General features: G+C 41.6%; 1 protein-coding gene across 1 annotated transcript in view; it reads left to right on the plus strand.

Moving 5' to 3' along the window:
• Positions 1–2,177: 2,177 nt before the first annotated feature.
• man1a1 (mannosidase, alpha, class 1A, member 1) overlaps positions 2,178–20,626 on the plus strand; it is a 136,534-nt gene continuing 118,085 nt past the window's right edge. Inside the window, exon 1 of the mRNA XM_058613170.1 lies at positions 2,178–2,955. Coding sequence (XP_058469153.1) covers positions 2,452–2,955 — 504 coding nt within the window. The 5' untranslated portion in view covers positions 2,178–2,451. The remainder of the gene's footprint in view (positions 2,956–20,626) is intronic.

A 20,626-nucleotide genomic window follows, 5' to 3' on the forward strand; every position in this document is an offset into this window, starting at 1 on the left:
CTTTACTTCACTTTTATTTAACAAAGCATAAACCTTCCCCCCTTAAATACAGAAGTTTGAAACTTCCAGGGCTACGCACAGAAACAGAACTTCCCCTTTATGATGTGATGTTTTTCTGTTTTGGTCGTCATAGTTTCAAGAAATGTCTTCAAAACCCCCCAAAACAATTCTAAACGCTGAAGTATATAAATGCCAGGTTGGGGCATCATCATGACATTTCTCCCACATTTGGTTTGATTGTGCATATGAAAATGCAAAATCCCCCCCCCCCCCCAAAATACAGCATTAAGGGGAAATGTTATTTCCATGTGGATAATTGCTAATATAATACAAAACTTTTGCAGATTCTCCTAAACCTGTTCCCATGTGTATAAGACTTTAGTCTGGATGGGCAGAAACAGTGAGCCTTAAAAACAATGACACAGTTTGCTCCAGATTGGAACTTTCAGAGTCAGTTTTGGGGGGTTGTCACTTTTATTTGGAGCAAAGGAACCAGACAATATTCACATTTAAGCAGCTGGATAATCAGAGAAGTTGCACCAAAATAGTTGACGTTTAATTCAGTAATTGATTAATAGTTGATTAATCCTTGCAGCCCTAGTTCCCATATAGCTGTTTACTACACTTAATTCCACAATTTTTACATTTAACATTTATTACTATAAATGTTCCACAAAATCCTAGTATTCCACATGTGTCCTTCACCTGGCTGCAATCAAATTTCCCAGAGCAGGGATTATACATTTTGATGATGATGATGATGATGATAATGATGGGATCAACGTGGTCATGTGTTGCACCTGCCTTCCTCTATAAAAACCCGCCTCGTCTTCCAGATGTTAAGCACCTGGACATGAGATGAAAACACAGCCAAGAGACACATTTACACTGGCTGTGTGGATGCTATCTTTAGCTCTAAATGTTCTCCAGGTTTGACCGTGTGGATGCATTCCTCCCCTTTGAACGGTCCACTATCGTGATATTCCACAGACGTGGCATTTAATCCGTGGGCTGTGAGGATTGGATTAACCTCTCCCTGGACTCCCTGGTGCGCAGGATTACCTGAAAAGTGTGCAGCTTATTTACTCAAGAGTTTTGTGGAATTTCAATCCCGACACAGTCTCTTCAGCGTCTGTGGATTTGTATTAACTTGTTTGTCAAAGGGATTTCTGATATAATCCATGAAAATATTTCACTTTATTCTTCTAATACCCGCTGCGGGAGGATGAAGCGTCATCAAAACAGTGGTCGTTCTCGACTTTGCCAAACTCACAGACTGAAAGTTTCTCCCCCGTCTGTGTGCCTGCTTTGAAATGTGATCCAAACTTCTGTTCTGTCGACAGGACGTCAACTCTTTATCTCACTTGAACCTTTGACCTTGGGAAAGTGGGCAGACGGTAAAGACGATGTTTTTTTTATGTTCAACGTAAGAGATATTTGTGCAAGTGCCACATGTTGTTTTATTCATTGGTGTCAAAACATTGTTGAAGTGAGCAGAACTGAAAAAAATGTGTTCATTGTGGACAAAAATAAACATTCTACATTTTTCAGGAAATTTCGACAGTTGACCCGGAAGTTTTTGTTTTGTTTGTTTCTGACAGTAAGTATTTAACATACAAGCTACCATGACACGGGGCTTGTGGGATGACATTAAAACTTTTAATTTTTTTTATAAAAATTAACTAATATAGTGAACGTAATGGCAAAAGTTTGATAACATAATAAGTTGGTAAAAAGACAAAGTCAGTGGCTCTTATTTTGAAAGCCAGGTTGAAAGGAAGTGGTGCTGGTTCCGGTCAGCTGGTCGCTGGTTTGTCTCTTTTTTTTCAGGTTATTGTAAGTTTCGCGTCTTGTAAATTTGTTTTTTCGAAAACGTACATCACACATGTTTTTTTTGTTCATTTGTTTTGGGGTTTGTAAAAGTGTTTTTAAAACATGAATTCTCATTCGTACTCGTGTTTCCTATATCTCTAGTGAACTCTTCCGCCTGCTGTTCTAAGTGAAAGTACCTTCTGACAGTGGAACCAACTACTCTAAGCAAATTCAAGCTCTAAGTGCTCGTCAGCGCTGTCACAAATTTTATACTACTGGCACGCCCCCTCCTGGGGATCCCACCAATCACAGAGGTGCAAGCGGTGAGCGTGATGACGCCGTGTCGGCCCCGCCTCTCTGGCGCTGCTTCCTGTGTGAGCAGTGGGGCTCGGTGTGCTTGCTCCGCTCCGCTCTGTCTGCGGAGAGTCTCCGGTATGGACAGCCGTGTGCTCCCCAACTTTTTAACGGAGGTTTCGTTGCTCTTCTTCTTCGGCATTTGACACCGTTTTACACGTTCCGGAAATGGATTTCTGAACGGAATACGCCGAAAACAGCCTGTCGTGAGTTAACTTCGACCGCCTGTGTGTGATTCTTTTTTTTTTGTTTAGTTGTTTTAGTTGTTGAAGGAAGAGGGGGAAAATGCCAGTCGCAACTCTTCTGCCTTTTACCGCGACTCCGAATAGGAAGTCTGTCAGTCCGACCTCGTTCAGGTTGACAGAGAAATTCATTTTATTATTAGTCTTTAGCGCTTTTATAACTCTGTGTTTCGGAGCCATTTTCTTCCTGCCGGACTCGTCCAAGCTGCTCAGCGGAGTTTTCTTTCATTCCTCCGCGGTGGAGACCAACACCGGTGCGGACAGCAGCGACTCGGGTTCGGCTGCGAACGACGACAGGGTCCTGGCCAAAATCAAGAAGGACCACGAAAAGGCGCTGCTCGAGGCCAAGGATACTCTACAGAAGCGGCCCGATGAGATTAAACAGGACATTATCAACGAGAAGGCGAAACTTTCAAACGGGGCTATGGGTCAAGGTGTGAAAGACGTCAATCATTTACCTTTCGTTGAGTATCACCGCCCGCCCGGGGCGACTGGACACGAACCCGTGGACCCAGAAGCTAAGGAGAGACGGAGCAAAGTCAAAGAGGTAGGCATCTGTGGAGCTCACGCGTCCAACACAAAACCCCGCTATAATTCTGTCTTTTTTTTACTTTTTATTTGTTCTGGACACGTTGTTCATTACGATTGAAAATGTCCCAAATGTGAAAATGAACCACAAATACCCCGCGTACAATTCGGCTCACATGTAATCCGAGAACGAGAACGAAAAAGGGTCAAATTTGAACTTTACAAACTGACTTGGAATCGTGCCGATGTCATTGCGTTACATAGCTGACAGATGTGGCAACACGACCACAGCACGAACCCAACTTGTGATTTGGCGATTTCTCAGCCGAGCAGAGTGGATCTTTTCCCAGCCGAATTTGGCAGAACAACGTGTAGTATTCGGCCACATGTTTTAAGTCATGTTGTGAGGTCGGTGTTCAGTTACCGGTGGTGTTGACACTGATTTGGCTGTTTTTTTAAACGCAGTTCGGCGTGGCGTTTTTTTTCTTTCGTTACGCATAATTTAACAGCAGTCAGCGCCTGGGGGCAAAGGAAAGGAGGATTGGACGCAGGATCCACCGCCCCCCGCTGGGCTGATCTACCTGTCCTGCAAGTTTCCTGTGCCGGGACAGTGCTGGAGCTGAAACACAGCCCAGCACCCACCAGTTACCATTAAATTAAATAATGCCCACTTTGCCTTTTTAGCCTTTCACACAGTTTGTCACAGTGAGGTGGGCTATTGTAATGGAAACTGCAATTTCATGCTTAATTTGTCAACCTGACTTATAGAAACGTGTCAAAATAGATCTCACTAATTGGAGTACAAGTCATCCCTGATATGTATTTACATAGAAATGGTGCCTTTTGTATCAAAAACCTAAATGGAATCACTGAAAAATATTGAAATCTTAATAATAATAATAATAATAATAATAATAATAATAATAATAGTACTGATGATAATAATAATAATAATAATGGGTACGTAAGATATTTAGTTAATTAAGGAAAACTGAAACTTCAAGCTTCTTACTTGGTGGAAACAATGGAAGAAGCATTTCTGAATGGCCGCTATGTCCGTTGTTATGTTTCAGTGTTGTCCTCCCCCGTTGTCCTCTCACTCCACGCTGGTGTGCAGCCTGTATCGGGGTGATAAACACCGACAGGCAGCATGTCTGGTATTAATGTGTTTATTTGACTGCACTGTGTGTTTGCAGGGAACAAGTGTAAAGTCTCTGAAGAGGTTTTCCCATGCTTGGTGATGCTGTGTGTGCAGCCTGCTGCTTTATCCGAGCTGCTATGATACACCCCCCCTTTTTTGGAATTAAAATAATCACCATTGTAGTTATTTTTAATCAGAACAATGATTATTATTTGAGTGTGTTTGGGCGAGTGGGAAGATAAGGAGCTGGTGACTCGATTAAGCACACGTGGCCTGCGTGTGGACATTCAGATGGAACGATATTGGCCTTTCATTGGAAATCATTTGACGATCAGATATCTGTGGGTTATTGTGGCGTGGAGCTCATGAGCGGGAGGTGAGGAGGATATATGACTTCCTCCTCGGGATGATCCTGATATTGAGTCAATATTCACAAAATGAAATATCACAGTGACAGATGTGACTGAAAACCACTGTGTAGACTATGTAGCCGTTTGGGACGCATTCACATGAGAAAATACGACCTACCTCCGAGTTCTTACTGTGGGATTTAAGGAGGACCCAGATGCTTTTTATGTCTGACCTCAATTCCGAAAGTTTCATTGTTTACTACGGAGACATCTTCGCCAAATTCCCCCAAGCTCTTTTGTTTATGTTTGTCAAATTCAACTCCCAAAGTGTATGATTTTTGTTAACAGTGACAGCCGTAAGTAAGTAAGTGAGGGGAGGGAGTGAGTGAGGAGAACAGTGTTTTGTTAAGTGTGTTTATCAAGCACTCACAGTGAGCTTAATAATGACCAAATGTTTAGGGTCATTTAAATGCTGCTGAATGGACGATGAATGTTGTCACGTTGACGGTGTCTTTAACATTTTGAATCAGGTCATTGTTTCTTTCATTGTAACTAGTGCAGCACCCGTTTTTTGTGTGTTTGTGATTAACAGACGCCGCGTGTGTGGCTGTTTGAGCGATTTATCTGTCACATTTCAGTCCGTTATCTCTTGCATTTCTTTTCCAAACTATGTCAAAGTAGGCAGTGGACACACTGATGCCTTTAGTAAGTCAAGTGCCAAGTTTGAAGCCTGTCAACCGTCTTGTTGGGACTATGGAAGAGAGAGACAGAGGTTCCTTGCATTAAAATGTCGTTTAATAATAGGACATCAATTTAGCAGAATCACCTGCTGATTTGGAGAATTGAGTGGCACTAAAACAGTCCAGATCCTTTCAGAATCTTGACCACCACCATGTAGCGGATGGTTAGTGTCGTGGTTAGCACTGGCTTGGCTGTCACTCATCCTGTCAGCGTTCCCGCGTGGCAGCTGTTCACATCGCGAGGTTACAGTTTGGCACGGCAAAGGAAAAAGCAAGATTGTCCGTCTGCGAGCTGATCCAACTCGATGTCGGCGCCAACTCACCACAGCGTTGTCGGAAGCTTTTGCCAACCGACTACTTAATGAACCTTGAGGTTTTATGGGCTGCGTCTAACGATTGAAAAATGTTGATCAATGCCCACCGCCACCACACCCTCCAAACGATGATGTTCTCAAATATCTTGTTTGGTCCACAGACCAAAATAATTCCGTTTTTATTATCCATTTGTTATATGGGGCAAAGGAACTGCAGATTATTCACCGTAAGAAGTAATTAATAAAAAAAAACCCCTCTCAAGCTGATTAATTGTGGCCTCATAAAAGAAGAAGATGGCCTCTTAACTTGTCTTAACTCATGTCGTACGTGTAAATCGTACTTAATTACATGCTAATTTTTATGTTTAAAGTGATGATTAAGGTTGGGCAGGGGACTGGTTCCAATCCGATCCGAAGCCATTTCTTTTGGTACTGTATGGTACCCATTTTTTGCCTTTTACATAGTAAAATGGTGCACTGCAGTCCACAAGCTAGACCGGCTTTACCCGGTGTAAATGTCCCAAGCTTGACGTCTTGTTGAGACAAACGGCCACAAACCGAGCAGGGGAAAAAGCTGCTGGATGTCCTCCTTTGGTGAAGGTGTGACCGAATACTTTACCATGACACACAGCTGGAATGTACCGGACTGGTGATGGAACACTTAACAAAATTAAACACAATCCTCAAATAAGCTACAACATCTTGGCAGTGGCCCCCTGCCGCTGTGAGGTGTTGAGGTGATTACTGTTCGCCCGTGGCTTCTTGCGGCAGCAGATATTCATCATACTTAAACATTCAATACTTAGTCTGTTCTTCAGAGATGTCATTAGAGGAAGAAGAAAAACTCAAGGCTACAAAAGTAGGTCGTAGCCTTGCTGATGAATCCTACAGCTCCACGTATAATTGAGATAAATATTGATCCAACAATGTTGTTTTATGCGTCAACTGACTCAACTCCATTGTCAGTCGCGAGAGAAGTCGGCACAGGTGACTTTCCAGTCGCTCGGATTCATTTTAACCTGCTCACAGCCATTGATTTGGACCCTGTGAGTCGTAATATGAGCAGGCGGGCATGACACCTGCTGATGTGTTCTGATGTGTTCTGATGTGATTGGAGATATGAGGCTGCGGGCATATGAAAAGAACAATTTGGTTGATGCTTCTGCGATTAGATTACCTGCAAAATATGCTGCCGCTCCTTGTTTTTATTGATGAGTTTCAACATGTTTGACTCGAAGAGAAAAATGCTATTAGTTCCCCCACAAACAGAACAGCACACAATGTTATCTTAGCAAACGTTTGGCCCCGTTTTTTTCCCCCCGCATTTAATGCTTTTTGGCTTCAGTACTGTCTTGCAACATCTTTAATGAATCCCTTATGAAGTGCATTAGTCATAGTGCTTGTTTTTCCTGGTGTAGTTGTAGTAAAAAGGTACTTTTTTTGCAGTTGTGCAGACGAGTTAAAGGAGTTTTAACTGTGAGCAACAGCAGCACGAGTAAAAACATTGGGAGCAGTAATGGCTAATGATTACTTTGCTGATTTTATTTATTAAAATGTTTTGTTCCTTAGTGGGATTTACTTGCTGGAGGCCTTGCTCTGTCCAGATTAGGATTAGGGAGAAAAAAAAACACGTTTTAATGTAGAAATTATGTCTTTAAATACAAATACTAAATACAAATATCCTCGCAAGCCTGGTGCACACAGTGATAAAGGTGATGGGGTAAAAAAGGGAAAACCTGCACCTTCAGTCAATATATGAGCAATTTAGACAAGTGTTTTGTTTTTATGTGGCTCTTTTTATTGCTGTTTTAATCACTTTTATTGTATTATATTATTGCTTTTAAAGCTTTAACGCATATATATTCTTTCATTGATGGGTTGTATGTCTATAACACCCAGCCAAGGTTGTGTACAAATTTAGCTTGTTTTGTTTGGCTAACAGTGCCAAAATGACAAAGATATACTCATAAATTCATGGATGGTTGTTACAAAGTAAGCATCAAATCTGTGAGAATGTGAAATATTTGACTTGAGAAGCTGGACATAATGGCAATGGACATTTTTTTAGATAAATACTGTCAATAATATACTTGCTGTTTTGCAAGGAACTTGGTTTTCCTGGACCACAATAACCTTTGTTGTTGTAAACTTGAGGTTCTTACAACTAATACTCCACTCTTTCATAGATCTTATGTCTTTTCAGCCAAAATACTCAACTCATCTCAGCTCAAACACAACATCTCATGACCTTTTGCCGACCTGGTCTTGCGTCCTTGGCTGCTTCTTAAATCATTTGACCATAAAGTCTGCAGATGTGTCCTTCTTCCTCAAGTGATCCGGGGCTGTGCTCTGCGGCGTGTCAGCGGGTGAGCGTTGTGTTTGTGATGGGCCGAGGACAGGCCGCCGGGGGCGACTCGGCGCCGGATAAACGGCTTGTTGTGAGTGACCGCCACAGCTCCACAATCAGCTAAAATGTGTTTGTCTGCTACAAATCAAAGGCTCTGTGGAGAGGGCCCTCTGTAGCTCTGTCCTCCCCGCTGCTCGCGCCGATGAGGCGGGTGGTAATGATGAAAACCGCGGCCGACAAACACGGGCAAAATCAAGCGAGATTGGACAGACGCGGGATTCTGCAGCGGCCGTGTTATCTGACACAGTCAACTACTTTTCTACGGAGCAGCCTGTGGGGGGAAAACATCACATTTCCGGATTTTCGTAGTAACTGCTTAAGAGTTTATTGGAATGAATGTGTCTTTGATTTGAAGTGATTTGGAAATTTGATTTAAAAATAGCAGAAAACAGTAATAGGACAATGTGTGCTTAATTTTTCCCACAATGAACCCCACACTCATTCATTTTGATTGCCTGTATTGTAAAACCAGTCGGCGAAAACTAGAAAAGTACATCCTTATTCGCTTATTTGAGAGCCTAGTTTGCTAGTTTCCCCTCATCATCCACAGAAACTGCACTGAAAAAGGAACTGGTGATCAACCTTGTAGCGTGTGCGTTAGGTGTCAGCCAGATGCCACATCTCCATTTCAAAAGTTCTGCATAAATAGCACTTGTTTGCATTTGTTCTGCCGTATCTTACCTTTCAGAGCCACTGCAATCCCTGCCCTCGGGTTACCTGAGATAAAATGATCTCAGTGGGTGTCGCTCAGATGGGTGTACAGGGTTTAAGTTTGCAGAAAAACATGGCATTGACACCAGCGGGTCGCCCTAAGCCCTGAGATACTGGAAATGTTATTGGAAGAGAAGAAGATGGACCACAGCACCGAGCGTGCGCTCAGTCGATAAGAAGAGCCTGCGGGAGATGATATCTTTATCCGTGTCAAATGCACTGCTCAGTTCTTAATCTTTACTGGCAACAATAGTGTTTTTGAAACCCTAAAATAACACAGGTAATCAATATCACCTTTATACCGGAGACTCCCTGGATCTCCTGGAGATGGAGAGTACACAGCTGAAGCTCAGGATTCGTGGCAGAAAGCTCACCTGTGCTGCTGTGTCCTGCTCCTGGTCGTCGCGGTGGTTTGTTGTTGTTGTTTCTGAAATATGCAGATGAGATTTTAAAGGAGCAGCTGAGCAGCCATACGGACAGTTGGTGTGCAGTTCACACTCCCTTCAGCTCACTGTCATGAAAGGACAGTCGCTTCATATCAGCGGCGGGGCTCGCTACCCCATGTTGACACCACCTTCCCTTTGAAATGCAGCAACTCCTATTACATTTATACACTCACACACAAATAAGTGAAACAAATAAGTGCGATAAACAATAAAAGTAGCGTCATGAAATCCCTCGTAGAGGGTTGGTCGGGTTGTTTTTGAGTTAAGAAATCTGAGCTCGAGACCCCTGACATTCCGACTAGAAATGGAACGCACCATAAATTGGCTAAATAAAGTGGAAATGCACTTGCATCTTGTGTAAAATGGAGTTGCGTGAAAGCTTCCAAATTTTGATACCCTTTAAACCTTCCCCACATTTTCCCGGGGTATACCCTGCGCAGTTGTAGAGCAAGTTTGGCTCTGCGCAGTTTGGGCTGTTTTGCATTGCTGTATTGCTGTGCGTTTATTACGTCGTTCTGTTGACTTTGCAATTGGTGACGGCTCCGCTTGCTTGGAATCTCACCAGAGAAGGTACTACTAAGAAAGTACCAGGTACCAGGGTCATCATTTCATTTTCTGTTTTTACGTGTACGTTTGTGAATCTTTTCGTAAACATAGTTATAGAAGACTCTGCCCTCTAGTGGGTGGGGTAAGAAGCACTCTCTTTCTTCTTCTCTCATAACTCCCAAATCTCTACATTCAGATTATGGAGTATCATTTGTCAGTTTGTTAATCAAAGTGTTTCCTATAAAATTGGATTTTTACCCCATTCAAAGATGACTATTGAGGTAAAGATGAAATATCATGGAGTTTAATCTTCCTTCCCTCTCTCCTAACGCGTCTACATGGCTGTCATGTCCTTCCTTACTCATCTCCTCGTGTCCCCTTCATCCTGTCTTTGTTGTTACTCATCTCCTTGCTTCTCATTTTTTTTCCCTCCCTCCCTCCCTCTCTTTTGCCTGTGCTGTCTTCAGGTTTCAGCTCAGTCGTTTTTTTTTTTGCCCACTCAAAATAATTTTTTTTTCTTTTCCACTGTGTGTGTGTGTGTGTGTGTGTGTACTTCTGCTTTGCCAACCTCAAGAGCCTGAAATAAAATCCTCTGTTTCTGTCCCTTTCTCTGAGCTGACTTGGCTGTGTATAAGTCCTATTTCTGTATCGACCGTTTGAACTAATTACCTCTGGTTCCCTGGTCCTGCTTCTTTTCATGGAGGGCAGACTGCACGTGTGTGTGTGTGTGTCAGATAAAGTTTCTGATACCCCCACAGGTGCTCGGTGTAATAATTGTCTCGTCGTTGTAACCGTATAACCAGCGGCCCTGCTTCCTCTATAGGTACTTGTGTGTGTGTGTGTGTATATACATTAAAGCACTTGTCAGCAGCGGCGCAGACAAATAGCTCCTTTCAGGTGACCTGACAATAGAAGCTCTGTTCGTTTCCAAAGCTTGTTTTGGCAAATACTGCATTTACATGTAAGTAAGAGCCCAGTGCAGTTGGGGGGGAAAATCCCTCCACAAATTTCAAAGACATTTGAGCAGAATAAAGCTTTTCATCGTTTCAATTGCGACTAAATAGTTCACCTTAATCCTTCAGCCCCAGGTTGAACCCAACCTGAGCCAGATGAAGTCACATTTACTGAATGTTTAACTGCCCCAGAATGTCTCAAATGGCTCAAGTGTCCAGGCATTGAGCTCCAAACAGGAAGTAGACAGCATGCAACTGATAAACTAGGGATTGTTCTGATACCACTTTTTGTGTCCGATACCGATATCAATAACTGGAGTATCTACCGATACTCATAGTAGTCTGATACAGTCATTTTAGACCCATTTGTGATCGTATAAAGCTGTTAACAACACATTTGTGCTGAGTCATTCTCCAACTGTGTAACAAATATTGTTCTTCCAAAAAAAGAAGAAATAAACCGACTCAGCTCAAACTGTTTTGCAAATTTACATGTTTACAGCCTACATCCACTTATTTTGACCAATATCGGTACCGATACCAATACTGACCGATACCGATTCTCATCCCGATGATAAACCACCCGTTGGATGTCTTATGTCATGAAAGCCCCACATTCAGTTCAGTCAGTGTGACAGAACTCAGATATAAATTCAATAGCAGGAAACTGTAACATCTGATGTCCCGATATATCGGACGTGCTTCCGCCAAAAACCTATAACGACACCAATATTTTGTGCAAACTAAAGAACATAAAAAATAGTAGTTGGCGAAGGGCATAGAAGTCAAGACTATTGACTTGACTTCATATTAGAGATCTGGGCGATATCCGATGATACATTTTAAAGCCAATATCGGCCTCTTCTGTCGTGAAATTAACATAACATTTTACACGCTCGTGTCGCAGCAGATGGAGATTTAAATGTTCTTCCTTGTGCAAAATACAAAAATCCCCAAAATAAATAACAGTTAGAGAACGTTTGCAAGCATAAACGTCAAGAAGGTAGTAGTAGTAGTATTCATGGGGTGACATTGGCTTGTCTGCTGTTTTCCAATAATATGTTTTGAAGCCAATATTGACCAATACCAAAATCATAATATAGCCGATAATATAGTGTAGTTTTCTGTAGGCTGAGTAAACACTCGTTAAAGATGTCTAAATGACGTGTTCTTTTGTGACCAAAAATAATGAAATCTAACTAACTGAAGAGGTTGGATACTTTTTTTGAGATGATGATGTTGACGGGGAGGAGATTCCCTACAAAACCACTGTCATTTGAACTTGATTCATGAGCACCGACATTGAAGAAAACCTCCATGATGAACGTTTACTTGACGCAGTGGATGTAAATTCACAGAGTTATGAAATGGAAATCGGCCAGGCTTTCGCGTCACGTGTGATACTGTAATCTATCAGCAAGGCCACCAACACTACCGTCTACCCGGTGAAGACAAATCATCCCGTACCTCTAGCCCAAGGCCAGAAACACTGGCCAGGTCTATACAGTAAGATCCAAGTAATGAATATTGTAATGGTGTAATAAACTCACTGTAAATATATACTCCTGGTGAACAGCCCTGGAGGCTTCAGATGTTTTAAATCCATATATTCATATGGATTGTTAGAGCGTGGCTCCTTTTTTTGGAAGTCGGCATGGATCGATCGCTCCGGTGTTTGGCTTTCGGGGGTTTTAGCGCTGGCGAGGAGGATGAGGATGGATGTTCTGTTCTCGATGCTCGCCCTCCTCTGATGTCGCTCGAGCCGAGAATATAGACTCCAGAGTGACTGATGGTGCCGTTTTCGCATCTATAGACACTCACACACTGTTGGTACACACACTGTCTCTGTGTGTGTGTGTGTGTGTGTATGTGTGTGTGTGAGTCCTGCTGTAGGTAGCCGGGGGCAGAGCCCCAGCACATCCCACACATTCACAAGCCTGCACGGAGCCATGATCATATATTAAGCTTCACTGCCTATAGAGCGTATCCATCATCAGATGGGGGTTTATGGACATCCCGCAGCCTGTTACTGTATCTGCCCTCCACGCAGCTCCATTCCTGCTCATGCATAGTCATTAAGCGTTAATTTAGGGAAGCTCTGAGCAAAATAAATTAAACAGGCCGTTACAGGCTAGAGGTCGAGGCATGAGCGAGCCGTGGAGCGTGGATGGGGGAACTGTAACGTATACAGTAAACCAACGGAATTACTCACATGGCCCTTGGCATCGCAGTTGTGATTATATCAGACGCAGGAAGTCATGCAAAGTTGAACGTATTCTTCACAGTGCTGGTTTTCTGCCTTATCAGCAGCCACTGTGGGCCCAAGCAGCAGCAGCAGCAGCAGCAGCAGCGCCAGTGGCCGCGGCCTGGTGAAATGGAGGAGGAAGTTGTTTAGCATCAAAGTCAAATGAAACCAGGTTTTGGTGTGACTGTGTTCTCTCTAAATCACCGCAGAAGTGACTCCGATGCTGTGGAACGGTAATGCAGCCTGTTCACTCAGTAAAACCTGTTTTAGAAAAGCAGAGACTGTACTGTATATATAAGGTCATCCTGGAGCCAACCCAGGAATAAGAATTTATATGCGTGTATATATTAGGGATGTAACGATTACCGGTATGACGATAAACCGCGGTAAAATTCCCGACGGTTAGTACTACCGTTTCAAATTTCAATTATCGTTAAAACCGTGATTGATTACCGCAACTGATTACCGAAAAACTCAGTGATACTGCTTATTTCCTGGAGAAGCAGCAGCACCTGAACGGCACTCGCTCAGAAGCGGGCGCGCATGCGCAGTTTGCACTGTCTGTCCAGCGACAACACGGCTGAAGCCACCTGCGCTCCAGAGATCACCCCCCCCCCCGTAAGATCAGAAGTCTGGGCATATTTTGTATTTTTAAACGATGTTGAGGGTAAAATAATTGAAGACAATCAATCCTTGTGCAGAACATGCAAAAAAAATAAATCTCCGCGAAGCCACTTCCAATTTGATGAGCCATCTCCGTGACCACCACACACAACTTTTCAGCGAGTAAGTCAACAAAAACGGGATTTCGGAATAGTGGGAAAGGTCATGGTTTGTCGCGACGTTTGACGCGAGACAAACCATGACGTTTGTCTCGCGTCAAATGTCGCGAGTAGTGTGCAGACGACACGTACCGTAGCAGACCAAAATGTGTTTGTTTCTGTGTTTTTTTATTTTATTTTTATGCTGTGTACGACCGCTGCTACTTAATTATTACAGAGTGAGGACCTTTGTGTGTGTGTGTGTGTGTGTGTGTGTGTGTGTCAGTCAGATGATAATTATTAATAATAATATGATGATAATAATAATAATCATATAATATAAAATATCTTTTTTTAAATAAAACTTGGTTAAAAGATTTCAGTGTGTGTGTTCAGTACTTTTGAACACATCTAACAATACCGTGATAATATTGATAACCGTGATCATTTTGGTCACAATAACCGTGATATGAAATTTTCATATCTTTACATCTCTAGTATATATATATTAATTCTTATTCCTGGGATGTCCATAAACTCCCTCTGAGATATATATATATATATATATATATATATATATATATATATATATATATATATATATATATATATATATATATACATACACATCTCACACGTGTGTGTGTATATATATATATATATATGTGTGTGTATATATATAAATATAAAATAAATATCTAATTGCAATTAGATTACAAATTGCAATCAATGTGATTCACGATATCGGAGGGAATGGTCATTTTTACATTTAATACTTAAAACAGGTCACCCAAAAACTAAAAACGTCAACATTTTGATGGAAAAAACAAGATTTTAGTGACTTGGCAAGTCAAGTTTGGCAAAAAAATGAGTGAATATGTGAGATTGAGCTCCATAGAGGACAATTCTGTCCTCCATTATTGTTGCAGGCCAGTGACACTCGGCACACACGTGTGGACAGAAGCTGCACGGATCCTGATTCGACCGCTCTGATTCAATTTTGGACTGACCACCCCTCGTAGGTGACACAAATCTGATTTGAAAATTGGAATCGGCAGTGGCATTCCTGTGTCCACACAGCCCTGAAATCAAAACACATTTGAGTCACATCAACCGAAAAATTGGATCTGTGTCTCTTCAGCCCTGGTAATCTGAATGCAGACTGGCATCATTCAGATTCCTGGGAAAACTGGCCGTTACAGCACCTTTCCAGTCTGTTTGTGCTTCAGCTGAGTTAAATACATTTTCTGCCGTGGGCTTAATTTTGGGTGTTGTGATGCATGATAGTGTTAGTTAATGAGATTTTCCAACTTTTTTTTTTTTCTTCAGATTTTCATTTTTTTTTTTTTTTTAAATGATCACACAGTATTTAGTGCTGTTGGACCTCATCGTGTGTCTCGAGAGGTTTCACTAATTTCATGGAAACGCTGCAGTGGATGGAAGGATATCAGTGCCCGGAAAGTAATCTGTGATTTTGTCCAGTTGTCTCGACTTTTTTAAAACCACCGACCAGCGTCAAACATAAGCTGGTGTTTTCTGAACAGGGTTGCTGAGAAGGACAGTCTCTGGTCTTTCATTTGTACTTATGTGTGTGTGTGTGTGTGTGTGTGTATGTATGTATGTATGTATGTATGTATATATATGTTATGTTATACCGCTAAGACCTGCCTTTATGTACTAGGTGACATTTTCAGCTAAAGGTGAAGCGTTGGAGGTTTTGCTTTTCTTTGCTGAATCCTATCAATACACCACAGGCTTCTGCCTGCAGATGGAAATGGACCTGGTTTTCAAGTGTTTGTGGGTGTATGTGAATGTGTGTGTGTGTGTGTGTGTGTGTGTGTTTGTGTGTTTGTACCCTCTTTCTTGCTGTGGGCAGCTGCAAATTGACAGATTTCAATTCCTTTTTATCTCACACTTATTTTCTTACCATTTCACTCACCCACACACACACACACACACACACACACACACACACACACATATACACACATTTACAATAAATGTCTCTTGCTATGACTCATTAGGGATTAGTCATTTTAAAGTGATTGTACAGGTTTTTAAAGGTGTGGCTGAATCAGATTTAGAAGAGCTTTATTGCCAAGTATGATTTGCACATACAAGGAATTTGTTCTGGTGTCATTGGTGCATAACAAGCATACAACATTTTTAAAAAGTTAAGTGAAACAGTATACATATATATATATTCACAGTATATAAATGTTTTTTTTTTTTTTAAAAAGATGAAAAAGAGCACAAAAAGATGAAAAAGAGCACGGTGTTTTGACCTCATGGAATCTGTAATAGCTTGAAGTCTCTGATAATCTGCTTTATTTTGCTATGACCCATCTTTTTCCCCCTGACTGTGAACTGAACTTTGTGTTGTTTGGTAAACGTTGTACACTCTCTGCACCAAAGTCCATGGAGAAAATCAGCGATTCTTACATCACAGCGTGCAGGAGTTGTTGTTGTTCCACCGCTGCCTCCATCAGTAGGTTCAAATGTTGCTTTTGTGACTCGAGTGTTTGGAATCCTTTTGTTTGGGTTTACATCAGTGACGTACACTGACAACAATGCAGCAGAGGAGCAGCAGCTCCTGTGTTCCAGTGTGTTTTAAAAATGCTTGTTTTCTCTATGGACTTTGGTGGGAGAGAGTTGGTGGTTTGGAAACCTACATTTTAAGTCAGAAACGGCTGCCTAACAGGGAAGTAAAATAATTAGCATTAACTTAAGCAGACATACATTTTATTAGGTGTGACATTTTTTAATTGGCTTTATTTTTTTTTTAGTTTGGCGGACCCTATTGAAACTGGAGGAATATTTTTTTTTCTGAAATGAGTCGCGTTGTTAAGGGACTTCCCATGCCCCAAAACGCATGAATTTTTGTGACCGCATCAATCCTGGTGTATTTACGCCTGAAAGTCCTTCGGTGAAAAAGCGTAGACAATTGGAAGTGGGAGGGGCTAATGAAAATTGTCAATTTTGTCATGTTTCACATACAGGAACGAAAGTTGGTACATAAAATCATTATTCATGTCAGGACGGTCAAAAAAGTCAACAAGGACTTTGCTGTGAGTCCTACAGGAAGGACGCCATCTTGGGCTGAAGTGCCATTTTTTGTTTGGCAATTTTGCACCAACGGTATTTGAACGAACTTGTCCTGGAGCTTTAGTGCGTTCATCTACAAACTTGGTGACGTCACTGTGGTTTCAGGATCAGGATTTTTCTTGTCTGATCAAGCATTCATGTCCCGAACTGGTTTTCCCTTAAACAGGAGCCTCATGCTACCGCTCTTTAAGAAACACAAAATCTAATTTCAGTGTGGTTGCTATTTCTGTTATTTGATATGCTATGAATTGGCAAATTCTTTCAGCGAGAAGGTTCCCTCGTTTCCTCACACCCCTTCCCCGTCTGCTGTGTTAATTTGCTCTTGCTGTTGTTTGCTGTCACAGAAAACTCCCCTCTCTCCATCTGTCTCACATTCAAACACTCGCAGCCTTTCAGGAGACACTGTTTCTTGCCTTTTTCGCCACAAGGTATTTCTGGTGAAACACCTGCAAGAAGTGTTTCTCATTAACTGCAAGCTAACACTAACACTGCAGGGGAAAAAAAAGTCCATTAAAAGTAGAATCAACTGAAGTCAATTAATAAGTGAGAGGAGTATATTTCAGTTGAAAGCAGCAGTGCGCGGCGTTAGTTTGTTCAATTATTCGCCGCTATTAAAACTACTGTTTTCAACCTGAATGCAAGAGTGTGAAAGAAAAACACGTCGGATTATGCCACGCACGACCCGAGCCCAGCCGTAGTACGCTTTGTTCTTATGGTCATTAGCAGTCGGCGGTAGTTTTTGCAGCATATTAGCATTCGTTTTGCTGTAGACAGTGATGTATGCGGAGCAGAGCGCCCTCTCGGCCTCGTGGGGCTTTGGGCGACACACACGCACACACGTGTAAAATCTATGTGCTCCTGCTGCCGTTAATGACTGTGCCTTGTGCGATTGTCACTACAGTTGGATTAGCGGGGCCAGGAGGGGCAATTTGTCTTGTTTGTAACATAGCGCAAGCTTATTAGCATTCAGGGGGTTATTGATCATGTGTACAATAAGTGCAGTAATGTCGCAAAGCGTGAGGGATGATCGTATTTTCAGTGTTGCTTTGATGTAAGATGAAATATCGGGGTAAACAGTGTAATTACTGTCATTCAGCGAGGCTTTAGACAGGTTTCGGGTTTACGCAAAGAGTTATTGAAATAATGTGTTGCATCAGTATTTACATAAATTTCACTGTGTTTCGATGAGAAAAAGCCGTTTTCGGCTGGTGATGTTGTCTTTTGGCCAACTTCCTGTGTGTTGCTTTGTGTTGGGGAAACACATTTCACATACGTTCATATGTTTACACTAGAGCTGCAACTAATGATGATTGTCATAATCGATTCATCTGTTGATTGTTTTCTTCATTCAGCGAGTACTTGTTTGGTCCAGAAAATGTCATAAAATGTTGAACATTTTTTCCCTAAACCTATTTTCAAATTAAAACCTGTTTTAATGATTTCTTTGTTATATGGAGGAAAAAAGAACATGAACTATTCACATTTAAGTGGCTAAAAACTTGAGTTAATTATTAAAAAAAGTATTCAAACAGATTAATCGATGAAACCTTTTATTGTCTATTTTCTTGGAAACGGGAACATATTTTACAAAACTGACTCTATGTTGTGTTGAAGGAGATGTAACACTAGTGATTGACACCAGTAACTCTTCAGGAACATGTTTTTTTTTTTTTAGAAACACATTTTACTATAGACTTCCCATTCAATAGAAGCCTATGCAGTCGCCCCTTGTGGCTATTCAGTATTTTTTTTACTTCCTGGTCGACTTCATGTGACAGTCGATTTTATGCTTAACACAAGAACGTGTGACCTCTGTGCAATTACTGTGTTCACACCTTACTGAACTTTTCCAAAGGCACAAATTGAACCAGTTTTTTTTTTTTTACCCAAAAAGTTAAGGTGTGAAAACATCCTTTTTTTTTGCCTGGGCCTGACAGGCGGAAAGGAGGAAAGCTATCCCTCGTTGTGAGATATATTCTGCCCTTCTTCATACCAGTGGCAACAAGTTGCAGCATGAGCACTTTCATACTCTGCCAGCCATTTTTTTTACCTTGAAGGAATTTGTTATTGTCTGTTCTCAGTCAAGAGTTAGATGCTTCACAGGACTCAGGAGAGCAGTGTGAGGAGGAGGAGGAGGAGGGAAGACATTTTTCCTTTTTATTTCAGGAGCTTGTCTTAAATGTTAAATCTATTGTACTGTATTTTTAAGTTCAATACATTTTTCATGTAAGGGATTTACTAAAAATCAATAATGTATTTTTTTTTTTTTTTTTTTTTGGAGCATGAAGCACAGAGCCTCTCTTTGCAGATTACTGAACTCTGCTGTCTGGCAGCTGGAACTGGCTTGTAAATTCAAACAGCACTGAAAATCGATAGTTGGCCACAGAATAACACCGAAATTTACAGAAGGAATATTTACTGTCCGTGAATGCGGCTCTTTCTGTGCAGCATTAACATAGACATTTGAATGTAAAAGAATAAACAAATGGAAAAATGTAAATGACACTCGTCACCGTTGTGCCCACATCACAAAGTCTTTTCCAGGGTTCTTAACACACGGTGACCTGCTCACCCGACGTGTGCTTAGCCTGAAAGCGTCACGGTCAAAGATGAGACAGAGCCCACGATGTCCGAAAGGTCAAAAACTTTTTTTCCGCCCCGTCAGGACGAGCACACAGGCGGGAAGCTGTCAAAACGCTCGCGCTGGTTTTGATTCCAAAATCCTCTCCAGGTTGTTAGTGTCAAGAGGGGGATTTGGTATTTTGTGGCCAAGCCTTGTAGTGAAGAGATGGAGACTGAGGGGGAAAAAAGCTCTTGGATATTCAATATTAATGTGTTCCAAGCACTGCAGGGGTCACGGCCGACTGGTTCGTTCTCCCTAATCCAATTCATTCTGATACCCAGAATCATACGCTGTCAATCACATACTCCATTTATTTTTCAATCTCCCCTTCCCCTCGCTCGCTCCTTTTTCTTTTTTTTTTATCCTTTCCATGCGAGGGCTTGCATTTTAACACTGCTAGCTCTGCCACCTTGAATATTGTATTAGCTCAGGGCCTGAAAACGTATTGGTTGGATATTAAATTTAACAACCTCACTTTTTTTTTGAGTGTCCTGACGTCACAACACCAGCAAATCAAGATTAAATTACATTTTAAATCAAATTGAATTGGAAATATCTGCAGATTTCTCATCACAGTTTGGTTTCTCATCATGATCAAAGCTGCCGTTATCTTTTGACTCACTGTTGGCTAACCTGTTGTCCATTAACAGTCACTCAGTAAACCACTCAGTCCTGTACCAAAGTCCGTTGAGAAAAGAAGTGATTTTTCATCACAGCACACAGGAGCTGCTGATCCACTGCCGCCTCTGCCGGTGAGGGTGCATTCACACCGGCTCCTTCTTAATCGAACCCTAGTTTGTTTGCTCGGAAAGTTCGGTTCGTTTGGGAAGGTGTGAATGGTGTGAACAACCGAACCCTGACTCTGGTTCGCCTAAAAAATGTAGGTCTTGGTTCGCTCCAAGTTGGTTCCCGAACGCAGGAGGTGGACTGCAATGCAGGGTATTGTGGGTAAACACAACCATGCCCACGTGTAGAACGATAGCCTGGGAGAAATGATTGAACCCGAGACCAATAGGATTTGATTCCACTCCGGAGAGTGGAGAGTATTAGAGTCGTGAAAACGACCTTGGAGAACATTCCTTCAAGGTTCCGCTGTCATGTATTTTTGTTTAAAACTAATAGGAACATTCTCCAGAGGTTTAGAATGTTTTTAATTTAACCAGCGCTTCATTTAAATTTAAAGTTTTTTTTTGGTGCCATTTTTCAATACAGTTGCTAGATTTACTTTTAGATTAAGAATTTGTTACTTACTTTGTTTGAGAAAATTGAAATCACAGTTTATTAAGTGTGAAAACGTCCAAGTTCAAATATATGATTATTTTTGAACTGATGTTTTGAAACCCTTTTA

The sequence above is a fragment of the Solea solea genome, chromosome 17, assembly GCF_958295425.1.
Source record: "Solea solea chromosome 17, fSolSol10.1, whole genome shotgun sequence".
Taxonomy (NCBI): Eukaryota; Metazoa; Chordata; class Actinopteri; order Pleuronectiformes; family Soleidae; genus Solea; species Solea solea.